Source organism: Chiloscyllium plagiosum, unplaced genomic scaffold (genome assembly GCF_037043375.1).
Source record: "Chiloscyllium plagiosum isolate Xiang-an unplaced genomic scaffold, Cpla_swu_hap1 HiC_scaffold_39, whole genome shotgun sequence".
In the NCBI taxonomy this organism is placed as follows: Eukaryota; Metazoa; Chordata; class Chondrichthyes; order Orectolobiformes; family Hemiscylliidae; genus Chiloscyllium; species Chiloscyllium plagiosum.
In genome coordinates, this window is record NW_028270177.1 from 37818638 (window position 1) to 37844874 (window position 26237).

The window sequence follows — 26237 nt, forward strand, 5'->3', positions numbered from 1 at the left end:
GTCATGGAATAGGTTGGTGTGTTGAAGTGGCAGGCAACTAGAAGCTCAAAGTCATTCTTGCAGACAAAATGGTCACCCAGTCTGCGCTTCATTTTCCCCAATGTACAGGAGACCTCACTGTGAGCAACAAATGCACTAGACTAGATTGAATGAAGTGCAGATAAATCACTGCTTCATCTGGAAGGTGTGTTCGAGGCCTTAGTGAGGAGGGAGGAAGCAAATGAATAGATGTTACATCTTCTCCAGTTGCTTAGAAAGGCGCTCAGGGAGAGGGGTGGGGGTGGTGTTGAGATTGAAGGAAGAGTGGTCCAGGGTGTCCCAGAGGAAATGGTCCCAGTGGTAGGATCACAAGGGAGGGGAGAGGAATGTGTGTCTGGTGGTGATATGCCACTGGATGTGGAAGCTGGTGAAATGGTAGGTGAGGACAAGGGGGACCATTTCACTCCTGTGGTAGGAGAGGGAAGAGGATGTGAGGACTGAAGTGTGGGAAATGGGTTGGACTCAGCCGAGGGCCCTGTCGACAGTGGTGCTAGGGAATCTTTAGTTGAGGAAGAAGGTGGACATTTCAGAGGCTCACCTGTCGAAGTTGGCATCATCAGAAGAGATGCAAGATAGAGATGGAGGAACTAGAATGGAATGGAATCTTTAGAGGAAGGAGGGTGTGAGGCTGTTTGGTTGAGGTTACTGTGGGAGGAGTCGAAGAGTTTGTAGTGGATGTCAGTGGCCAGCCTATCCCCAGAAATGGAAACAGAGATATCAAGAAAGGGAAGAGTCAGAGATGGGCCAGGGTGAAAATTGGAAGTGATATAGAGAAACGTTTCCAATTCTGGATGAGAGGGGGAAGCTGCACCAATGATTTCATCAATGTACCGCAGAAAGAGTTGTTGGTGGGAGCTGGAGTAGGACTGGAACAAGGAATGTTCCATATACCCCACAAAGAGACTGGTATCACAAGGGCCCATGAAGGTACCCATGGCCACATCTTTGACCTGGAGAAAGTGGGAGCAGTTGAAGGAGAAGTTGCTCAGAGCGAAGACAAGCTTGGCCAGGCAGAAGAGGGTGGTGGAGGATGGGGATAATTCAGGGAGACAGCACTGATACCATCTTGGTGGGGATAGGCAGTTAAGGAGACTGCTCCTCCATGGTAAAGAGGTGGCGGTTGGAGCCCGTGAACTGGAAAACCTGAAACTGGCAAAAAGGATAAGAGGAATCACAGATGTAAATGTATAGGAATTGGACAACAGGAGAAAAGAAAATAGAGTCAAAGAAGGAAGAGATGGGTTCTGTGGGGCGGAAGCAGTCAAACAGTGGATCAGCCCAAGCACTCCTGTTTGTGGATTTTGGGAAGGAGGCAGAAGCAGGCTGGGAGGGTTTAGGAGATTATGAGTTGAAGGTCATTCGGAGGGACGGGGGGTGTGTGGTCATCACCAGAAGGTTGGTGACCATGATAGACACAATGGCCTGGTGTTCCTTGGTGCGGTCATGGTCCAGGTGAGATAGGAGGAGGTATCCATTAGAATTATGCTGCTGAGGATTGGAAGTAAGTAGAAAGGAACATGAAAAGAAGAAAAAGAAAGAAACAGAGAGAGCTGAGAAACTTCAGTGCACGAGCCCTACTCCTCCACCATCTTGTTGGCGCTCAGCATGCCAGACAACATGAATACGCTTGTCGACAGGCTTAAATACAAGTCAGGGTTGGATCTGCAAAAAGCTAAGTCACAACAATGTTTCATCCCTGAAGCAGAGAGATAGAAAGGATATTATTAAGTTAGAGAGGGGTCAGAAGAAATCTATCAGAATGTTGCCGGGTATGAAAGTTTTGAGTTATAAAGAAAGGCTGGATAAACTGGGACTTCTTTCGCTGGAATGTAGGAGGTTGAAGGGTGACCTTCAAGGTTTATAAAATTATGAGGGTTATAGATAAGGTGAATGGCAGGTGTCCTTGCCCTAGAGTTGGGTATTTCAAGACAGGGGCATATTTTTAAGGTGAGAGGAGAAGGATTTTAAAAAAAAGACACAAAGGGAAAGTTTTACACAGAAGGTGGTTCATGTGTGGAATGAATCACCACAGAAGAAGTGGTGGATGTGGGCATTATTACTACATTCAAAAAACACTGATAAGGACATGAATAGGAAAGGTTTGGAGGAATATGGGCCAGGACTTACTGTATACCCATGACTGTGTCACCAAATACCAGACTAACGCCATTTACAAGTTCACTGATGACACCACTATAGTCAGTCGAATCTCAGATGGTGACAAAACAGACTGCAGACGGGAGGGGGAAGACCTGGAAAAATGGTGCACTGAGAACAACCTAGCTCTCAATACCGGCAAAACCAAGGAACTCATTATTGACTTTCAGCAGGATGTTACTCATGCCCCCTACACATTAACAGCACAGAGGTGGAGGGAGTGGAGTGTGTCAAGCTCCTGGGAGTAGTCATTCACAACAAGCTTTCTTGGACTCTTCATGTGGACACACTGGTTACAAAGGCCCAACAACATCTCTTCTTCCTTAGGTAGCTGAGGAAATTTGGCATGACAGCGAATACCCTTTGCCAACTTTTATAGGTGCGCCATCGAGAGCATTCTGTCTGGATGTATCACAACCTGGTATGGCAACTGTACCATTCAAGATTGGAAATGGTTACAGAGAGTGGTGAACTCGGCCTGGACAATCACAAAGGTCAACCTCCCATCTATAGAATCCATCCACCAGGCCCACTGCCAAGGAAAGGCCACCAGCATTCTCAAAGATCCATTCCACCCTGGCAATGTTTGTCTACAACCTCTACCATTGGGGAGAAGGTACACAAGCCTGAACACGCAACAATCGGTTTTGAAACAGTTTCTACCCTACTGCTGTTAGAATACTGAATGGAATCGAACTCTTAACATTTGCCTGTACCTGTGTTTTTGTTTTTGCCACTGTTTACCTATTATTTAATTATCTTTGCTACTTAACTCTGATCTGCCTGTATTGCTCACAAGATAAAGCTTTTCACTGTGCCTCGGTACACGTGACAATAAATTCAATTCAATTCCAGGAGCAGACAGGTGAGACTAGTTTAGTTTAGGATTATGGACCGGTTGGACCAAAGACACTTTCTGTGCGGTGCGAGTCTGTGTATGAGAAGTGGGGAACAAAGTCAGTAGGAAGGGCTAAAAACAGGGGAAAAGCAAGTGAGGGAAATGGTGTGAAGTAACAGAGCAGAGATCAAAGTTCCCACCTTGAACTGAGAGGGGGAAGGATGAAAACTGACAGTATAAACCATACAGCCTGTTAAGGAGATGATTACAAATATTTGATTTTTGTTTGAGCAGTTTGTAGTAAATAAATAAGAATCTATCAATTGTGAAGCATGCAAGTCTTCAAACTGCATCAGAATACACCATTTTTAAACGATTAAGAAATCAGGTTTCCTAAATGATAGGCTTCTGGAACTCTAGCAGAAACATGTACATAAGTGGCAACAGTTTAGGAACTCGCCAGAATATTGTGGAATGTACAATGATGAATGTGGAATGAGGTACGGGGAAAATCTATGGGATTATTTTTGACTCTGGTTAGGGAATGCTAAAGATCAAATGTTGTATAGAGAGGGAGCATAAAAGCAGAGATACTCTAAAATTCCCAGATATCAGCATTGGTAAGGAAGCAGAGCTTGATGGAACATTGAAAATCCACTGGTGACAAAACCAGTTGATCTGAGATTCCTCTGTCAAGAAAGAATTCTACAACTTTGAAGCAGTTAGAATCTGATATGCTGCAAAAGACACAAGTGAAAATGTTATTTGAACCAATCTTAACCTAGCTTCTAAGCCTGGTTTCAGATCTCACCAAGCTTTATTATCTATGAAATTTTAATGAGGATTTTCAAAGATCGGGGATAAACAGGATAAATAGAAAGTGCTCAGAAGTAAATAGTTTTTGCTGAAAGTGTAAAAATGGGAAATACCAAGTCATAGAATTGATGTCCCTGGAGGGAAATGTATAATGGCTGGGCAATTCATTATCAGCATGCTACACAACTGATAGAAGATAAAATACACTCTTTTGGATTCAATCTGAGCAGAAAATCACCCCAATATCTTGCACTTACTTAATGAGTCCAGTAGAAAATGTTCCAAGATCAGCAAATAAATAACTGGCACCAGTTTCTGGTGCAGATAATAGGAGACCAAAAGGTTTATCTAAGCAAACTTCAAAGGGAAAGAGAACACTTGAAAAGTGGAAGGATTGAGAGGTATAACAGTTAATAATATTAACGTTAAAAGATGATAGTTGCTAGCCAACAATGGGTGGAGCAAAAAGAAAATGCACAAATTGAGAGCCTGAATGGCTGCAGGAAAAAAAAGGAGTAAAGTTACAGATCTATAGTGAAGAAAGATCTAATAAGAATGCGTGTCTATCAGTATGAGACATGTGAGTTGGCCTCAGTGTCAATCGAATCCAATCAGCTGAATTTTCAACAAGTTTGATTAAATCGAGAGGAAGAGAATGTTATTGTTGACGGAAGCAGAGTTAACATACGATTGAGCTAATGGATTAGTGTGTGTGGGAACAGCAGTGATATAAAGAAACAGAAAACAAGGAAGGAAAGAAAGACAAATGCTTTAACAGTTCTGAAGGGCAGTCACTGTTGTACCATTGGAAATACAAAGTCAAGTTGTTCACAGCTCCCACAAAGAGCAAACACAATTTTAATTGATAAAAATTGATCAGAATGTGACAGAATTCCTTGGATCGGTTTAGAAATAGTGCCATAAGGCATTCTCATGAGTCAGTAGACTCTACCAAAAACAGCATTTCCGGCAGTACAGCAAATCTTCGGTACCGCACTGGAATGCCAACCTGAATGCTCTCGGGTCTGAACCCACTCTTGTTGGAGAGACACTATCACAGTGCCACAGCTCACACTGTTTAAAGTCTGCATTAAGTATACAAATCCACATTTCAAAAGAAAATTTCAATTACGAGTAATTCAGGACACTGCTATTTTGTGAGACTTCTAGTTTTGGTTTTAATTTAAATTGGATGCCGCTGGGATTAAAATAGCACCAATTGTAATGTAAATGTTCTTTGCAAATTGCTATTAATTATGTAACCAATTATGTATTTTAACAAAAAAGGAGAAGAAAGTAGTTGAAATCCTCAGCTGGTCAGATGGTGCCTGCTTCAGGTTGATAAATCTTTTGTGAAAACTCCTCGAAACAAGCAGCTGAATTGAATGCCCCATTGCCGGAGGTGATACAAAGGCGAGTACATCACAGAAAATCCAGCGGATATCATTCCTGCTGTGTGTCCATGCACCCTGGTCCCCATTAAAATGTTTCTGGCAGCGTGTGGGGAAGGGGTTGGTAAGGTGATGAGTAGCCCGCATTCCTGTGGGCCAAATGAAAGCCATAAGCAGCTAATTAAGGGCCCTTAAAGACCAGGATAATGTTGGCGTTTGAATCTGTTTCTGTGCTGTATATCTCTATAACTCTATAGAGAACTCTATAACCTTGTTGCTCAGTCGATTTGCATCGGTTTCATGCAGCTTCTTCACAATTTACACCCCCATCGTAGTGATGCACCAACAACCCATGGTCCTCACCACTACATGGCAATATATTCAAGGCAGGTGAAACCAAGAGTCATAGACTGTCATTGTGTGACATCCTTTGCTAATGCAATGGAATGCGACAAGTATGCTTCAATTGCTACACGGGTTCAATTGAGAATGTATTGTACACTAAAAATGCCACATTATTTAAAAAACCTGGTAACTGCATTTATATAGCATAGTTAACATACTGAAATATCACAAGGTTGGGGTGGTTCAGTGGTTAGCTCTGTTGCCTCACAGTACCAGTGACCCAGGTTTAATTCCACCCTCAGGCAGCAGCGTTTGCACATTCTCCCCATGTCTTTGTGGGTTTCCTCTGGGTTCTCCAGTTTGCTCCCACAGTCCAAAGATTTGCAGGTTATGTGGATTGGTCATGTTGTATTACCCTGTAGTGTCCAGGGATGTTCTGGCTAGGTTAATTAGCCAAGGAAATTGCAGAGTGACAGAGATGGAGTGGGTGTGGAGTGGGATACTCTTCAGAGGGTTGGTGTGGAGTCGATGGGCTGAATGGCCTGCTTCCACAAGCTTTTTGTGATTCAATTATTAAACAAAATGTAACACTGAGCCATATAGAGAAGTCTTCAGCATGCGCAGTTCTGTGTTTTATTGTATTGAACAAAAAGTTTGGTCAAAAAGACTGGGATGAGAGAGAGTGAGAGGATTAGTGCTGGCTCAAGAACCTGCTCCATTGTTGCAACTGATGGTCAAATATAGGGCTTCCTCAGTTAGCTTCTGAAGAACTGAAAAAAAGCTGTCTGATCCTTTGCAAGTCTCTTGATGATTGAAAAACACTGTTGTCATGTTTGCCAACTTTGGCAACACAACACTATGAACATTTTTCCTTACTTGGCACACCCTCCTTATACACAGCCATTGCTCAGGGTGGGCCATTTGTGCAGTGGTAGAAATGTGAACATTACATGAGGCACAGAATATGTGTCCCAGCTGCGGTCCTGCAGTCCACCCTTTGGCCAGTGCCCAAGTCACATCAACAAGAACAAGCTGCGCCTGTATAAGTTGTGATTGCCTGTCTGCACTGACATCTGCCCTACACTTCACACCGACACCCATCCATCCCTACTACTTGCAGGCACCAAAGCTTTTACTGTAATCAGAAAGTCAAATGTCAGTACTTAGTTTACATTTAAATTCTGGTCAAAACAAACTGCTCAAACAGGACCAGCTGTATTTTGAGAGTTAGAAGCAAACAGTAGACTCATTTCTAAAGCAACGCCTCTGACAATGGTTTAATGTAATAAGTCATAGAGGAACATAACAGTGCAGAGTGGTCATTGTATCCATTAGGTCCATGATGGTTCGGTAGAACAGTCTGGCTAGTCCCAATCCACTGTTGAATTCCTGAAATCTGCAAGTTTATTTTGTTGAAATGCATATCAAATTTCCTTTTCAAATCATTCACTGTCATGTGGTTCCACCAGCAGTGAGTGCCAAATCAATTCCACTTGCTACGTAAAAAAGTTCTTCCTCAAATTTTTCTCTGTGCATCTTGCCCAATTAATCTCTGTCCTCAATTCTTCAATCATCAACTTTGGGAAACAGGTTTTATTTGTTTAGCTACACCTCTATCAAATCTCTCCTTAATCTCCTTTATTTAAAAACAGTTTCTGAAGCCTATCCTTGTAGTCCTTTCACTCTACAAGGGGTGCATTTCCAGCTCACAATGCAGCCTCCTTCACACTGGTAAAACTAAACACAAACTGGGTTCCTGCATTACAGAACATCTCCACTCTGACCATAGGAATGATCCTGACATTCTATTTGTTTGCCATTTCAATGCACCAACTTACTTTCATGAGGAAAAGTTTCTTCTCTCAGTGTTGAGAGCCTTGGGAACTCCTTGCCACAGACAGCTACTGGAGAACATTCATTGTGTACATTCCATTTCGGTATGAACAACTGCAAAATGGACTATTATTTTAATGGTGAAAAACTGCAGCATGCTCCTGTGCAAAGGGACCTGGTGCCCTTGCGCATGAACCACAAAATGTTGGTTTGCAGATGCAGCAGGTAATTAAGACAAATTGAGTATTGTCCTTCATTGCTAAAAGGATGATGTTTAAAAATAGGGAGGTTATGCTGCAGCTGCACAGGGTGCTGGTGAGGCCATACCTGGAGTACTGTGGATAGTTTTGGTCTCCTTACTTGGGAAAGGATGTACTGGTACTGGAGAGGGTGCAGAGGAGGTTCACTAGGTTGATTCCAGAGTTAAGAGGGTTGGCTTATGAGGACAGGCTGAGTAGACTGGGATTATACAAGTAGTTCTTTTATAACATGATGGTTGCGGTCTTGTGCAACCCCTCACTATATAAAAATCATGCAATAAAAATAGCACTTAGAGTCATAGAGGTGTACAGTATGGAAACAGACCCTTTGGTCCAACTAGTCCATGCAGACCAGATAACTCAACCTAATCTCATCCCATTTGCCAGCACTTGATCTATATCCCTCTATACCCTTCTTATTCATATACCCATCCAGATATCCTTTAAATGCTGTAATTGTGCCAGCGTCCACCACTTCCTCTGGCAGCTCATTCCATACACTCACCACCCTCTGCATTAAAAAAAAACTTCCCATTAGGTCCCTTTTATATCTTTCCCCATTCACCCTAAAACTATGCCCTCCAGTTCTGGACTCCCCCACATCAGGGTGTATTTACCCTATCCATACCCCTCATGATTTTATAAACCTCCATAAGGTCATCCCTCAGCCTCTGACGCTCCAGAGAAAACAGCCCTAGCCTATTCAGCCTCTCCCTATAGCTCAAATCTCAAACCCTGGTAACATCCTTTAATTTTTTTTTCTGAAGCCTTTCAGGTTTTACAGCATCCTTCTGGTAGGAAGATCAGAATTGCACACAATATTCCAAAAATGTCCTGTACAGCTGCAACATGACCTCCCAACTCCTATACTCAATGCTCTGACCAATAAAAGAAAGCACACTAAACATCATCTTCACTATCCTATGTACCGGTGACTCTACTTTCAAGGAATTATGAACCTGTACTCCAAGGTCTCTTTGTTCAGCAACACTGCCCAGGACCTTACCATTAAGTGTCTAAACCCTGCTCTGATTTGCTTTTCCAAAATGCAGCACATTTATCTAAATTAAACTCCATCTGTCACTCTGCAGCCCATAAAGTGTTGGCAATGCAATGTTATAACCAGCACACATTTTAAACTTTTGCCCTTTAGAATTAGCATCCTCAATGTGTCAAGTGCATCATAGCCAATTCATGTTGACAAAATGTGCATGATAGCAGAATGACTGGTACTCATTGGAATTTAGAAGAATGAGGAGGGATCTTATAGAAATATAAATTTATGAAGGAAATAGATAACAGCAAGAAAATAGTGTTTACTGGCCGGTGAAATTAGAATAAGGGGGCATAGCCTCAAAATAAGGGGGAGCAGTTTAGGATTGAGATGAGGAGGAACTTCTTCACTCAAAGGGTTGTGAATCTGTAGAATTCCCTGCCCAGTGAAGCAGTTGAGGCTGTCTCATTGAATGTTTTTAAGGCAAAGATAGATAGATGTTTGAACAGTAAAGGAATTAAGGGTGACAGTGAGCGGGTGGGTAAGTTGCCCTGAATCAACAAAGAAATCACCCATGATCTTATTGAATGGTGGAACAGGCTCAAGGGGCCAGATGGCCTACTCCTAGTTCCTATGCAAGGCTGATAGATTCTTTATCAGTAGGGAAATCAAGGTTTATGGGGAAAATGCAGGAATGTGAAGAATGGCAGATCAGCAAAGATCCTATTGAATGACTGGAAGAGCTGAACGGCCCTTATTCTTATCACCTTAAGATTTGTCGAGTGCTCATTGCAATGTTGCAATGAAGTCAAACACAAGTTCGAGGAACACCACTTTATTTCCTACTTAGGCACTTAACAGCCTCGAGATCTCAATATTGAATTCCAAAACTTCAGAAACTGACCACATGGTGTGTGTTCTCCATTTTCTTCCTCTCTGAGCCCCTACAGCTTTGTCTTGCTTGTATTTTGCTCTTAGTAGAGTGTTATATCAATTTACATCTTTTTCTCTTTCACCACCATCAGCAACACCTTTGCCTTTCCACCACCTGCCGCTTTGCTCCTCATTTGGCTCAGTAAAAAGTAAATAAAAAAAAGTTTCCAACACTTTCAGTTCTGAACAGTGGTCAAACCAGACTCAAAATGTTAACTCATTGCCTGCTCTACAGCTATTGCCAAACTTGAATTTCTCCAACACTCTGTCTCGATATTACCACCCACCTATGCTGATGCACCTCCAGATCCCTCTACCCTTTTTACTCTTTAGATTTGTTACAAATATTGTGTGTTTCTCCCTATCCCTTCAGCATCACCTCAGGCTTTTCTGCATTAAATTTAATTCGCCACTTTACTGCGCATCCTGTTAGCCTATACCTTTTCGCAGTCAACTGGTATAAGTTTCCCTTATGCCTAACCTCCAAGTATGATTGATAGTTTTGTAAAATTTTACTCTTTGTTCTAACAACTTAAAAAAAAATTGCACATATCAAAAAAAGCAGTGGTGCTTGGTGAATGAATTGTCTGTCATCCTACAGTCTGGAGAACAACTATGCTCAATTTGGCCATGATGGAATTGGGGTTTATACCTACAATGTGTTAAAAATCATTCAAACATTGAACTTACAAAGCACAGAAGGCTATAAATGTACCTTCTCTGCCATTCAGTGACTGATTTGCATTAGGATTCCATTTATCTGCCTCAGCTTCTAGGGGAAAAAAAGCTGTCATCCCAAATTTTCAATTATTAATCAAGCTACAGTTTTTTTGAGAGAATTCCACACATGTATCACAATGTGTGCAAAAAAGCATTTCTTAAAAATCAAAGCCAGGATATTCAGATTAAGGTTATGGCCCTTAACTTAGATACTCCCTTAAAACCTCATCAACCTCAATCAAATTGCTCATCGCTGTTTAATGTTCTGGGAAAAACAAACTAATTTATGAAATCACTCCTCAAATTTAGTTCTTGCTGACCAAAAAGATTCTAACAGGGGCTTTCCCAAACATTCCAATACATCCTTTCCAAGGTAGTGTGCCTAGGCTTTATACAGCACCCAAGTGGGATCTAATCAGGACTTTGTACAGGTACAACATAAATTCCTTACTATTATATCTTAACATCTAGTTAAGAAGGTGAACTTTTTTTATTGTATATTTTACTCATGACTGATACATTTTACTAAGTGCTGTATATGGACCACTAAATCCCTTTGGACTTTATTCCTAAGTGTTCACCACTTTTAAAAAAAAATGCTCAGATTGATTCTTCTTTGGTTCATAATGGGATGTCCTTAAACCTAATTGCTGATGTCCATCTGCCTCAGTTTTCCCCACTCACAAACTATCAAAGTTCAAAATCACTCAAGGTTGGGATACAGACAGACTCTAACCTCTCACCTTTAATGTATAGTCTGAGCTGAGATGTCACTTTTTTAAAAAAATAAAACCTTAAATTACCTCAGGACCCTGACTTAAAAGAAGTTCTGGGATTTACATATTAATCAATTGAAACTTGCAACCCCATTCTAGGTGATTAAAGACTTAATAGCAATCTAGGTTTGTTCAATACATTGCATCAGTTGTATGATACTTTGGTCTTTTACTATAAATTCTGTGGCCTATGATCCTGCTCCAAAGGAGCAGCGCTCCAAAAGCTTGTACTTCCAAATAAACCTGTTGGACTATAACCTGGTGTTAAGAATTTTTTTAAATTTTGTCCATCCATCATAAACTATCAAGGTCTCTTTGGAACGTTATGCTCCCATCTCAGCAAAGTTGGATTGATGACTCACCATTGTTTCATCAAAGTTATGAATAAATGTAGTGAATAACAACAGATTCTTGTGGGACATCACCAATCACTTTCATCCAAGTCATGTATGTATTGGTCAAGTAAATACTGGTACCTGAAAAGTTCACTTTCTTTCCACAAACACTGAGTATTTCCAGCATTTTCTGTTATCACAGTCACATTGAATCGAATATTTATCTTCAATTATCAAACCTCATAACCAGGCTAATAACTTCCATTTAAATTTTGTTGGTTTTACGTTCGATTAACAATCCCCTCTTTGGAACCTTATCGAATGCCTCCTGGAAGTCCATATAAACTGCATTCACTGACATTCCTCTCTCTAGAACATTAGTTACTTCCTCAATAAATCAAATCAGGCTCAACAGCCACAATTACATTTCAGAAACCCCGACTGCTTCTGCTTAATCACGCCAAATTCCTCAAAATAATCACTCTCGTTCTCCTTCTTTGTAGATTCCAATTATTCCTCAAACCTAAACGAATAGCTCCACAATTTTTCTCAGTCACCCTTCTTAAGTAATTGAGAGAGATTTTCCAATCTAAAAAGAACAATTCCTGAGTCAAACATGCTTTGGAAGGTTATGACTAAAGCATCTGCGATTTCTCCAACCATTTCAATTAACCCCTTGGGGTGGAAACCATCAGCTCCTGGAGCTTTGTTAGTATCTTGCACCATTATCAATTGTAATAGTTTCTTATTCACTTCATATGTTTCAGCTCTTGTTTTGTTTTTAAACCTCGATGAGTCTTTTCCTCCATGGTGAAGGTTGACATAAATCTGTGACTCTTTCGTTTGCAATACAACCCCACTATTTTTGAAGGATCTACATGCTACTAACAATCTTTGTTTGCTGTCCATGGAGTCACTTCAAATTCCTTTAATTTGCAATATTCTTTACACTTATGTACTTTTCTTTAGATTTAAATTATCTTCCATCTTTTTTAATTGTTTCAGATCATTATCTTTCCTGCTCGTGGGAAAGATATATGGCTCCATTTTAAGAGAACTGGCTAGCTTACCTCTGGAACCTTTTCCTTGGGATAACTGACTCTTGCCATCACAGTGCAGCAGACCTGGTAAAACTAAAAGAAAAACTACAAAAAGCAGTAGGTGATACGTGAATGCTTTTGGTGTTCCTGGGCCAAATGTCCTTTTTCCACAAAGTCTATCCTCAGGTGCAAGAGTCAGTAGGGGTGCCTGCCACACAGGTGGCTTATTTTGAAGAAGCAAATGCTTTTGTAAAGAAGGCAACAAATTAACAGGCTGTGTTATTCTACATTGTGGAAACCTCTCTGATGAGCAGCTAGTGGAAATGTCCTTGACAGCAGATTGGGCCTTGATGTTCTTGTCAGTTTTCATTTCCAATCTGTAAATGAGATCAGTAAATCAGAGTTAATATTTGCAAACACAAGGTCACTGTGTGCACCCTGAAAATGACTTGAGCATTAAGCACCGGCACTACAGCCACTAGGACTACAGGGAGGGAACAGCCGATGATTGGGGCGAGGATCCCCTATTGGGTCATGCCCAATGAGGTAGCCCAAGACTATGTCTATTGGCTGCCAAGTTCCCAGGGTTTCTTTCCTCGTTATTAGATGTTACATGGTTTCCACCTCTATCTCTCCCTCCCCTCAACTTGGCTATTCTCCTGAATCACTTAAATCTTCTCCGGACCCACCTTGTGCTTCCTTATTTGATTCCCACGGGGGCTTGCTAACCAGCTGTCTCTGTGCTTGCCATCCTTGGCAGATTCCCAATGCCTTTGGTCCAATCAGAAGTTCAGCAGGTTATGTAGCCCCACATCAATGCAGCAGTGTACTAGGAGGTATTTGTGATTTTTAAAAAATGTTTGTTCAAGGGATGTGGGTATTGCTGACCAGGTCAGTATTTCTTCCTCGTTTGAAATTCCTGCACTCTGACACCGGGGCATTGGCCCTGAAAAATGTGCAGGGAGGTGCTGGGAGCATGGTACTGAGTGAAATGCTCATATAGAGAGCCAGTGCAAAGATGACAGATCAAAAGACCCTTTCTGCATTGGAACAGTTTGTTGAAGATGAGGGAGTTGAATGTTGGCAAGTCAACAAAGTCAGTCCTCACCCAGGCCTTAATTATCTTCAATTGCTGCTCATTTCATCCCTCCCACCCCACGCACCCATCTTTCCTCATCTTCTCCACCAAGCCCCACTTTCCCGCCATTCTTCACACTACTTTTATTTCTCCTTATTTCCTTAAAAGTAGAGTCCTTTTAAACCGCAGTTTACTTTATCAGAACGTGAATATTTCGAGAGTACTGGAGGTAATTGTGTTAGTTGAAGACTTGCAAGTATCACCATCTGCCATGTGATTTGAGGGGTGAACGGGATGAAATGTGAATTAGAAAATACAAGTGGCGGAAAAAAAATGATCCAAATTTACACCCACGGAAACTTCGGGCAACAACAGGGCAGAGAGGTGTGGTGCTGTTAGGTGCATTCCCGGAGGGGAGTACCTGCCTCAGGCCGGTACTAACTTGCCCGGTGATGGCCACTCGGGCAATCTACACGGCTAGCCCTCTTCCCCCTCGGGCCGGCCATTAATCACCTCACGGTCTAATTAAAGCGGTCAGGACTAATTCAACACCAAAAACAAAACCCCTGACAAGTTAACACTACAGGCTGTAACAGCGAATTAAATGCGCTGCTAATTAGACACTACAAACCCAATTAACAGCAGAGTTCAGAAACCAAACTGTAGCTCCGTCCTTTTCTAAATGTCACCAATTAAACTGATCGGCAAAGCGTAGGAGGAATTTTTACCTGTCGCCGTTACACTGGCCAACTTCGATAAATATACATTTCTAAAATTTCGACTTGGCCGAGTGAGTTCCTTCTTAACTCTGCAAAATCTCATTTAAGGCTTTAAAAAAAACTCCCACTTCCCCCAGTTGAACTCTGTTTCTTATGAAGAGCTCTAACTTATTATTAAAGGGTCCCCATCCCGGTTACAAACACCTACAAGTCTCGCTTACCTTACTGGCTGTGGATTGCTATCAGAAGTCAGCCTTGAGGATTGGGTCCTTATATCAATTTTACTACTCGCATAGAGGATGTTCGGTGTCTGCCCTCCAGCCTGTCTCCCGCTTACACAAGCTGCAGTTCTGGGGAACATCCCAAGGAACCATGTCCAAATTCGTCAGCTCCAGCAATGATCTCGTCAAACTAGCTGGAGTCATCAATGGAAACAAAACTCCACTTGTTCAATTTTAGCCTTTTAAAAAAAATATTTGTTTTGATGGTTTTTTTTTTACAAGGCAAGTCTGCGACTGGGAATCTATTTGGCACATTACATGCTCTAAGTTTCTAATAATGTTGGATAAGGCTGTGAAACTTTCTCGCCCAAGGGTGGGGGCAACTGATCTGTCACTTTCTACTTGATGGAAAGAAATTGGAAAGAATTGACATGCGGTTACTCCAATTAAAAATTGGAAGGAATTTTCATTGCTGAAGTCGTTAAATCCACACCAATAAAAGGAGGAATATGGAGATTAAATCTGCCATTTAAAATAAATCTAAAATTGTTGCAAAACATTGGAAGAGACACTGCAATCATTTCCCTTGGGCTTTCCAATGAGGTGGAACTATTTAAAACGCTGAATGATATCCATGAGCTGAAGAAGTTCTTTGTCACTTGGATTTTTGTCTTACTTTGCTGATGTAATAGATTTAACAGCATTCTTGCATTTTCTAAAACAAAAGCTGGGAGTGCTCACACGCGATGAATTTGGTGAAGGTTGAGGATTTTCTGTGGATACTGACAGTGGGCTGGTGGAAAGTGCAGCTCTCTACTGGGTGGAGGTCAGCACTGCCCGGCTCTCCATTCTCCCCCCCACCCCCGGGCTTGTCTTCCTCTGGACTGTGGCCGGTGCCCGGACAGTATCCACGTGGCAGCGCCCGGAGAACCCAGGACCAGTTCCCCTCGCCCCGGTCATCCCCTCCACCACACCGGGGCCAGGAATCCTCCTTCAGCTGAAACAGCCAACCCAGCGCCTTCTCATCCTCAGCCGCCTGAAAAAAAAATCAACCAGCTGGAGCCGATTGGTGCCTTCCGGGGGGGGAAATACCCACACTCAGTCTGGGGCTGCACTTCAGTGACGGCGGCTAGGGCAGAGACAGAGAGAGAGGGGGGTGGGGGAGTCAGGCTGCCTCGCTCCCACTGCCGCCTTCACCCACCCCCGGGCTGTAGGTGTTTGCAATGCACCGAGAGCCAGACAGATCCCTGGGGATTACTGCCATTTAGGGAGTGTTTAGTCCAAATCAATCATGGCTCGGAGGTAGTTAATCCAGCTGTTTGTTATTACCAGCAGACAACCGGAATAGCTCTGAGCTCAAGTATCTTGTATTGCAAATATACTATTTTGAATCTCTTCATTTCTGCCATGCCATATCCCCCCCCCCCCCTTCCATTTATTCCTCTCACATCCTCTCCACTCTTTGCCATTCCCTAATCCCATTCCACCCCTCCTGTGCCATTCTCTCCACCCATGTGTCCCAATGCATTTTCCCCTCTTCCATGCTATCAGAGCCTTCCCCTGCCCAACCTCCAATGACATCCCACTGGGGCATCCTTGTTCAGGAGTCATTGACATTAAGGATTTTCCTTCCAATTCATTGGCTGAAATGTCACCAAAATTTCCAGTGTTATCGTCTTCCAAATGCTGGTTCATGTTATAGTGAGTGTCAGTTTTCAAATTACTAGAATGAGCAACCATTGTACCTTCTAACATATAAACAATGTGTAGGAATGGGGTTGCTAGTTTGAGACAACATTGCCTTGTGGAGTCTATTATTGTTCAGACTTGGAAAAGAAGATTGCAGCATGTTTTCTGAATGGAAATTGATGTTGTCACCTAACATAAACTGAACAGACATCCAGTTTATTTCCAGCACCAAATCAGTGCTAACTCATTCTGAAGTCAGATGGTGAAGAAAGAAACCAGATGTCAACATTTCACGAAATGCAACATTTATTTACAGGACGGAACAATAATATGTTTGCCTCCTCCATAACTACTCCAGCCTCCCAGAAGGCTCTGTTTAATTCTTTGCAGATCTTCATATGTTTTCCGTCCTTGGAGAACGTCTGAAGTATTGGAAAAACTTTACTTGAGATTAACACCTGCTTGAAGACGTGAACAGTCCTATCGTCAAGAGATCCTGGAATAAGATTTGGAGCCCAGACCTTTCTGGCTCAGAAATTGGTGTGCTACCAAATGCATCATGGCGAAAGTGAGGACTGCAGATGCTGGAGATTAGAGTCGAGAGTACGGTGTTGGAAAAGCACAGCAGGTCAGGCAGCATCCGAGGAGCAGGAAAATCGATGTTTCGGGCAAATGTCTGAATAAGGGCTTTTGCCCGAAACATCGATTTTCCTGCTCTCGGATGCTGCCTGACTTGCTGTGCTTTTCCAGCACCACACTACCAAATGCAATGTCAGCTTAAGACTTTTTAATGTGCTCAAGATATTTAATCAATCAATACCCTTCAATCACCATTCATGATAAGAAATAAAAGCAAGAGAGGGCCATTCAGCCCATCAAGCCTGTCCCATCCTTCAAAAAGATTTTGGCCAATCTTCCACTTCAACACCATTTTCCTGAAACTATCCATATTTGCCTTAAATTTTTTAATATGTAAAAAATTATCAATCTCTGTCTTCAACAAACTCAAAAAACTGAGCCTCCACATCCTCTGGAGCAGAGAATTCCATAGGCTGCCCACCTTGTGAGGGACGAAATTCCTCCTTACCTCAGAACTAAATGACTTGCTCTTCATTCTGAGACTGTATCTTCTGATTCTAGATTCTCCTCCAGTCAGAAACATCCTTTGTGTTTCGACTGGGTTGATTCATGAAAGAATGTTCCCCAATCTTCTAAACTCAGGGAATATAGACCCAGTCTGTTTAATATTTCCTCATAATACATTCCTTCTATCCTGGGTGAATATGATAAACCTTAGTTGCGCTCCCTCTATGGCAGGTATATCTTTCTTTGGGTAAAAAGACCAGGCATGGTCTCACCAAGGCTCTATATAAATTAAGAAAGACCAATTTTACTTCTATACTCAAATCCTTGTTATAAAGGCCAGCATTTGCTGGTCACTTCAGAATGAGTTAACACCAATTTGGTGCTGGGAATAAACTGGATGTCTGTTCAGTTGATTAGATTAGATTACTTACAGTGTGGAAACAGGCCCTTCGGCCCGATAAGTCCACACCGCCCCGCCGAAGCGCAACCCACCCATACCCCTACATTTACCCCTTTTACCTAACACTACGGGCAATTTAGCATGGCCAATTCACCTGACCAGCACATCTTTGGACTGTGGGAGGAAACCGGAGCACCCGGAGGAAACCCACGCAGACACGGGGAGAATGTGCAAACTCCACACAGTCAGTCGCCTGAGGTGGGAATTGAACCCGGGTCTCTGGCGCTGTGAGGCAGCAGTGCTAACCACTGTGCCACCATGCCGCCCATCAATCTCCATTTAGAAAATATGCTGTAGTCTTCTTTTTCACATTTGAACTATAATAGACTCCACACGGTAATGTTGTCTCAAACTAACAACCCCATTCCTCCATTTTATGTTAGAAGGCACAATAGTTGCATCTTCTAGGAATACTGTGCATGAGCTCATTTGAAAACTGGCTTTCACTATAACGTGAACCAACATTTGGAAGATGGTTTTGGTGATACTTGCGCCAATGAATTGGAGGGAGTTTGGAACTGACAGAGTGTTGAAACAGATTCTCTATGTAAATAGAGTCTTTTTAATGAGCAAACCCTATATTTAATTAGAATCTACTTGCACAGAAAACCCTTAATTTAAACAATTCTTACAACAGCAGACATAGCCCATGTGCAGCCCCCCGATAAAAGCAGGATTATTTTTCCAGCTGAATGCATTGAGTGGAAGATAGTTATATGCAGAAAATTAATCACTATAATTTACAGCTGCAAAGGCACAGTTTCCGGGGAATTACTTAATCATGTTCATTGCAGTCAGAACATGTGGCATCATAATACAGGCTTTGTTTGACAAATGGTTTTCTATAGTTATTGAAATATAGAGGGTTATCCTGTTCTCAAGGTGGATCTAATATTGAGGCATTTGATATGGTTTCTTGACTCAAAGTACAACAGGGTCTGTTATCCTTAAGATAGCTTACAGAAAAGGGCTTCGTGAGGGATACAACTGCAGGAGAAATTGCATTCTTGACTGATTGACTATTGTGCTCTTCATTCCAAATCTCAAGAGAAGCACGGACAATTTGTCACTAATAATTAGGCTGGGTATTACAGCCAACTTCGTTACACTTATGGCAGGATCAAGCCGGTATTACAAAATACTTCTCAACAATCTTGCCAGGACCAGCCTCCTGAATTGTTGCATCTAAACTTGCCGTTGTATGAAGACAACAAGAGAGCTCCTTAGTCATGGCAGCCTCACTGGAGGAGGTGTGTTCTTTGCAGGCTAGTTGGGGACTGCATGTGCACCTCAAATAATAAGCAAGTGGGATGGAAGGGAAATTCCTCTACTGGATCACTCCTAGCCTCAATTGCGCCCTTACATTAATGTAACATCCTCCTTGCAGCCTGGAGCCACCAACTGCTTCCATGAAGCTTTTGGCCTCTGTGTTTGGTTGAGAAGAGGGAGAGTAGACCTGCCATTATCTAAATGGAAAGGTAATTGTAGAAACACCCCTGAATGGAACCTCTGCAATGTAAAGTATAAAGTATCCCACCTCCTGTATGGAGCCAGCTATAACCCACCTGGCTAAAGGGGAGAATCGAGAATCATGCCCATGTAGCTGTGCACTACCCTCCCCCCACACCCCAACTCCCAATTTCCTGGCTTTTCATTCTCCTTAGCTATCACCACAGGGCCCAGAAGGTTCAGCACAATAGGTTAGACAGGAGATATTTCTGATGGGACTTTTGAATAGAATGCAGGTATTTCCATTCAGAAATCGAGAAAAGCTTATCACAGCAAACCCAGAACTGGAAAGAGAAGATAGAATGGTAAAGTAAATGAGGTAATAATGAATAGATGACACAAAGTTTGAGTTTGAAATGCCTGGACTGCAAGGAAAGCGAGCAAGCGATAAGAAGTTTCGGTATCTTTGATTTAACTAGGCATCAGTTGAAACATGAGGAGGATGTGAAGAAGAGGAGTGGGTTTGTGGTAGTGAGGAATTTGCCATTGGTGAGTTAGTCAGAGACCGATGCTTCCATTTAGGAGGTGCTGGGATTCATGTGTTGCCAAGTAGTGACCAGCAACTTTAGCTACACACGGTCAAGTAATACAATGACTCATGCAATGAGGGGTGGTGTGGTCAAGAGGTCCACCATTACTGCACAGGGTTGAAGGTGCAGGCACCATTTTTAAAATGCACTTGGACAGGCATTCAATGCATTCAATCCTGCAGCACCAGTGACACTACAGCTATCATTGGAATACTTGGACCTTTCATGCCTGTGGAATTCCAATTCTGCTATCAGGGAGACATCTCAGAGCAGGCAGATAACCAGAGGTCCCATGGTTCAGCATTTCCTCACTTCACATTCTCCGCCAGGTTGCTCACAAAAAGTGGGAGATGCTGCTTCCTGGTGCTGGCAGCAGGAGGCTCTCTCCTCTGTCCTGAGCAGACTTGGCAAGTTAGTGGCAGTAGGACCCACTCCAGAACCTGGCTCCAGTGTAGAAAGAGAGTGAACAAATTGCTGTGCTCTGAAAGGGTAAGTGGCCCTACATAGTCACTGCAAAGTGACACTCTCCAAGGTGTCCCGGAATGTAACTGTGCAAGTCCAGTAGGGTGTCAGACAGTAGAGTTGCAATCTTTAGCCGCAGATGCCGCATGTAGATCGAATGTGGAAACTACTTCATTTTGCTTGTGTGGTACCCATTTCAGGAGAGTGTGGCTGTCAAGCACTTACTGGGCTGGACTTGGTCCTCCTTATGAGCTGTCATAGGCATGTACAGAACATTGGAATGACAATCAATCATTCTGTCTGGCCACAGGAGAAAATCTCTCCTAATATTGAGGAGTGTTCAAGGCCTGGTGGAGGAATCCCTGCTATACCAGAGGGAGAATCAGGACTGAGCCTGTGCACATGGAGAGAACAAAGTTTCTCAGCCACCCAATGAGGATGTCTCCTGCCTACTGTTGACAAATGGACATACAGGAGTAAGGCTGCAACATTGTTTAGAAAAGAGATTGTGTTTAGACATCAATTATTTATTTCTGTTCTTCATTGCAGGTTCTCAAAGCAAGTTCAAAAGGAGATAGCTTTCCTCCACTCCCACCTCCAATTCCACCCCCAGTTCCAACTCTGTTCCAGGAGAATTTAGAAGAGTGAGGGGAGACTTAGTTAGTTTTCAAGATCATGAAAAGCCTTGATAAAATGAACGTGGAGAGGGCAAATCCAGAATTAGGGGACACTCTTTTAAAGCTAGATGTTAACTTTTAGGTCTGAGAGGAGGAGAATATTTTTCCTCAGAGTTATGTAACTAGATCTTTCTAGCTTAGAAGGGGATAGCGAGGGAGCCCTGCCACCCCACGTTTCCTGTACCACTGACACCATTGCATGTGACAGGCCTGATGGGGGATGTAGCTGTGTAGGAGACCCTCAGCAGGTTAGAACTCTTCAGGCCTCAGATCAACAGGGAATGGCTCAGAACAGGCAATCTCCACCACAATGTGGCTGCACCTCAACATAGTGGGTAGAAAAGAAAGGTCAAGCTTTCTAAAGGTCGAATGATGGCACGAGTGTTTATCACTACATAGAAGAAACACTCTTGTAAATATATGTTTCATCTCACTTTATTGACAGAAACTGTACATTGATGATGTTGCTAGTTGCTGCAATGGTTGTGTGGATTTAAGGGTGCCACACCTTGTTCCCAGTCAGGTTCAGATGATGGATACAACATTGATTGCCACCTCATTCTTAATGTCATTTCTGACCACCCTGACATGAAGGTTTAAACCTTGGGCATCATTTATAAAGTCAGAGGCTTGGGACATCTGGCAGCCGAGCAGGTAATGTTCATCTGATTAGCATCCCTCTGAGGCTGCTGTCTGAGCAGCATCTGCAGCAGAGTCAGTCAATGTCTTGATTACGTCTGCAATGATAGTGTTGTAGGACAACATGTCAGAGAGGCATGTGGGAGTCCCTGTCAACATACAAATGCTTGTAGCTTACAATATGGACTTGATGCAGTGAGGACCAGCAGCATTTTGCCTCTCGGGTGCTATACGTAGCAGGAATGTAACGTGTTTATACAGATAATATCCCAATTCTGCTGGCACTGATGCCGTGAGTTTGTCTGAACAGCACCTTTTGTGATAGTCGTATGTGTAATACACACAGGATCACAACACCAATAAATGATAAGGTGAACATGTCAACTACCATGCAGTCACAGATACAGAAATACAATGCAGGGTAACAAAGATGCCCACAGCCATGAGGAAACCCCAGGCTCCCAGACACCAGAGGATAACCTACAATTGTGTTGAGATGTTTTGATGTCTCACTCAGTCTGGAATCTGGTAGCATTGTGGATGCCAAGGGCCTGCCTGTCACATCATTCTATCAGGTACACAGATAGATTCTCCTGTCTACCAAGCTTCCTGTTCCTCGGAGCAGCAACTGATTCTGGCGTCTGTTTATAAACCGAGTCAACAGAAGGACTGCAAGTTAGAATTTAATAGTGAGACAAGTTGTTGAGGGAATAACATTCATTTTCAACAAAATAGAACAAGGGACTGCAGACACTGGAGATATGAAACAAACAAAAACAAAAATCACTAGAGAAACTCAGCAGATCTGACAGCATCTGTGGAGAGAACGCAGAGTTAACCTTTCAAGTGCAGTGACCCTTCTTCAGATCTGCAAAGTTAACTCTGCTTTCTCTCCACAGATGCTGTCAGATCTGCTGAGTTTCTTCAGCAATTTCTGTTTGTTTGTTTCCGATCTGCAGTCTCGAAGGATGTAAAAGGTATGAGGAGTACAATCCCAGATATGGAGTAGTATTGAAGTTGTGGATTAGCTAATGTTTTACACAGATTTAGAACTTGGGGGGGGGGGGGGGAAATGCAACAGTTGGTATGAAAGGGAAATGGAAAGTATTGGAATCATCTTTAGCAATGGGGAGGGTGTAAAGTTGAATTTGTAGCTTGTGTTATGCAGTATACCCGTTCTGAACTTCAAATGATTATTATATTTCAAAATTGGTCACAAAAGACTTTATAAGATGGTTGAGGAGCAAATAATTCGCATTTGTGGATTGGAACAACTACTGCCTCAGGAAAAGAACAGTAGAAACTGATACAAATCATTCCCCCCCGAAACCAATCCAGGAAAGTATTATCAAAGTAAAAGAGTTAGACAACAACAAAGATTTTGACTGTTTCAATCTCTCAAAATGTTAAACAACAAGACAGGATGGGTAATCAGCATAATCACCACTTTATTCAGAAGAGGACTTTCTGTGAAAGATCAAATAATGAGACAGCAGTATTTTCTTTTAAAATACACTGGAAGATGATGAGAGTTCCACCAAAAGCCTTGGAAGTAGCTCATCATCAAAGCAGTTGGAATAATGAACTATCTAAGCAGGAGAGCCCAACAGAAAGAAAAACTCCCCCCAGTCTGTTCCAACTGCTGGTTCATCTGACAACCAAGCTCCTGGAAATTTAAGTGAGAAACACCACAGCCACTGAGAATCCTTCACTAAACAAGGCCTCTTCAACATTTAAGTATCTACATCATCCAAAGAACAGGGCCTGCCTAGTCGGAAACAGAGACTGAATGAACTACAATTTGCATCAACTTCCCGCACTCCAACCTCGAACCCCACACCTCCAACCACAACAAGGACAGAACCCGCATCCTCACTTTCCACCCCACCAACCTCCAGATAAATCGCATTATCCTCCGCCATTTCCACCACCTGCAAACAGACCCCACCACCAGAGGTATATTTCCCTCCCTACCCCTATGTGCATTCCGTAAAGACCATTGTCAGGTCCAAGCCCCCCACTAACCCACCCTCCCATCCCGACACCTTCCCCTGCCACCGCAGGAATTGCAAAACCTGTGCCCATACCTCCCCCCTTACATCCATCCAAGGCCGCAAAGGAGACTTTCACATCTAGCTAAGATTTACTTGCACTTCCACACACGTTAAACTGTATCCGTTGCTCCCGATGTGGTTTCCTCTACATTGGGGAGACAGGATGCCTACTTGTAGAACACTTCAAAGAACATCTCCAGAACACCTGCACGAAACACCACTCCATGGCCAACCACTTTAACTCCCCTTTCCACTTCCCCAAAGATATGCAGGTCCTTGGCCTTCTCCATCGCCAAACCCTTACCACCTGACGCCTGGAAGAACGCCTCATCTTCTGCTTTGGGACTCCCCCAACCACATAGGATCAATATAGATTTCACCAGGTTCCTCATTTCCCCTCCCCCCCCCACCTTATCCCAGATGCAACTTTCCAACTCCGCACCAGTCTTGAACCATCCTACCTGTCCATCTTCCTTCCTTCCCACCTATCCACTCCACCCTTCTCTCCAACCTATCACCTTCACCACCACCTTCATCTACCAATCACCTTCTCAGCTGCCTTCAACACAAAGATGAACCCACTGACATTTAAGATGCCCTACTCTCTTCTCTAGTTGTTCTTTTCTCTTAAATGTATTAATAGAGTCATAGTCATAGAGATGTACAGCATGGAAATAGACCCTTCAGTCCAACTTGTCCATGCTGACCAGATATCCTAAATTAATCTAGTCCTTTTTGCCAGCATTTGGCTCATTTCCCTCTAAACCCTTCCTACACCCATCCAGATGCCTTTTATATGTTTAAAACCAGCCTCCACCACTTCCTCTGGCAGCTCATTCCATACACACACCACCCTTTGCATGAAAAATTTGCCCTTAAGTCCCTTTTAAATCTTTCTCCTCTTACCCTAAACCTATGCCCTCTAGTTCTGGACTCCTCCAGCCCAGGGAAAAAAACGTGGATTTTTCTGCTCCTCGGATGCTGCCTGACCTGCTGTGCTTTTCCAGCACCACTCTGATCTAAACTCTGGTTTCCAGCATCTGCAGTCCTCACTTTTGCCTAGGGAAAAGACCATGTCTATTTACCCTATCCATTCCCCTCATGATTTTATAAAGCTCTATAAGGTCACCCCTCAGCCTTCGATGCTCCAGAAAAAACAGCCCCAGCTTATTCAGCCTCTCCCTATAGCTCAACCCTCCGACCCTGGCAACATCCTTAAATCTTTTCTGAATCCTTTCAAGTTTCACAATATCGTTCCTATAGGAGGGAGACCAGAATTGCACACAGTATTCCAAAAGTGACTTAACCGATGTCCTGTACAACTGCAACATGACTTCCCAACTCTGAAACTCAAGACTCTGACCAATAAAGGAAAGCATAATAAACACCTTCTTCACTATTTTATCTATCTGCAACTCCACTTTCAAGGAACTATGAACCCGCACTCCAAGGTCTCTTTGTTCAGCAACACTCCCCAGGACGTTACCATTAAGTGTCTAAGTCCAGCCCTGATTTGCCTTTCCAAAATGCAGCACCTTACATGTATCGAAATTAAACTCCATCTGCCACTCCTTGGCCCACCGCCCCATCTGATCAAGATCCCATTGTACTCTGAGATAACTGTCTTTGTCTTTGTGTCCACTACACCTGCAATTTTGGTATCATCTGCAAACTTATTAACTATATCTCCTATGTTCACATCCAAATAATTTATATAAATGACAAAAAACAGTGGACCCAGTACTGATCCTTGTGGCATACCACTGCTCACAGGCCTCAAGTATGAAAAGCACCCTCCACCACCACTCTCTGGTTTCTACATTTGAGCCAGTTCTGTATCCAAATGACTTTTCCTCCCTGTATACCATGTGATCTAACCTTGCCAACCAGTCTATCATGAGGAACCTTGTTGAACACCTTACTGAAGTCCATACAGGTCACGTCCACCGCTCTGTCCATCAATCCTCTTTGTGACTTCTTCAAAAAACATAATTAAGTTTGTGAGACGTGATTTTCCACACACAAAGCCATGCTGACCATCCCTAGTCAGTCCTTGTCTTTCGACATACATGCAAATCCTGTTCCTCAGGATTTCCTCCAACAACCTGCCCACCTCTGATGTCAGGGTCACCGGTCTATAGTTCCCTGGCTTTTCCTTACCATCTTTCTTAAATAATGGCACCATTTTAGCCAACTTCCAGTTTTCCAGCACCTCCTTTGTGACTATTGATGATCCAAGTATTGCAGCAATTACTTTCCTAGCTTCCCACAGAGTTCTAGGGGTTTATCCACCTTTATGCATTTTAAGACAGCAGCACCTCCTCCTCTGAAATATGCACATTTTTCAAGATGTCACCATCTATTTCCCCACATTCTATATCATGCATGTCCTTCTCCACGGTAAACACTGATGCAAAATACTCGTTTAGTATCTCCTCAATCTCCAGCAGTTCCACACGTAGGCTACCTTGCTGATCTTTAAGGGCCGTATCATCAGTGAGAGTCTCTGGTGAAGCGCTGGTGGTATGCCCCGCCTCTCTTTTTATAGGTCTTGGTTTCTTAAGGTGGGTGATCTCAATTCCAGTTCTTTTTTTCAGGGGAAGGTAGATAGGGTCTAAGTTGATGTGTTTATTGGT

General features: G+C 42.8%; 1 protein-coding gene across 3 annotated transcripts in view; it reads right to left on the reverse strand.

The window, feature by feature from the left end:
* LOC122541088 (cell surface hyaluronidase CEMIP2-like) overlaps window positions 1-15388 on the reverse strand; it is a 146963-nt gene extending 131575 nt beyond the window's left edge. Inside the window, exons 1-2 of one of the 3 annotated variants that reach the window (XM_087981289.1) lie at window positions 14496-15388; window positions 12508-12854 (exon numbers count right to left, since the gene is read on the reverse strand). In XM_087981289.1, the coding sequence (XP_087837415.1) occupies window positions 12508-12854; window positions 14496-14635 (487 nt within the window). In that variant the 5' untranslated portion in view covers window positions 14636-15388. The remainder of the gene's footprint in view (window positions 1-12507; window positions 12855-14495) is intronic. The other 2 variants (XM_087981288.1, XM_043677617.2) reach the window with 2 other exon arrangements.
* Between the last annotated feature and the right edge of the window lie 10849 nt (window positions 15389-26237).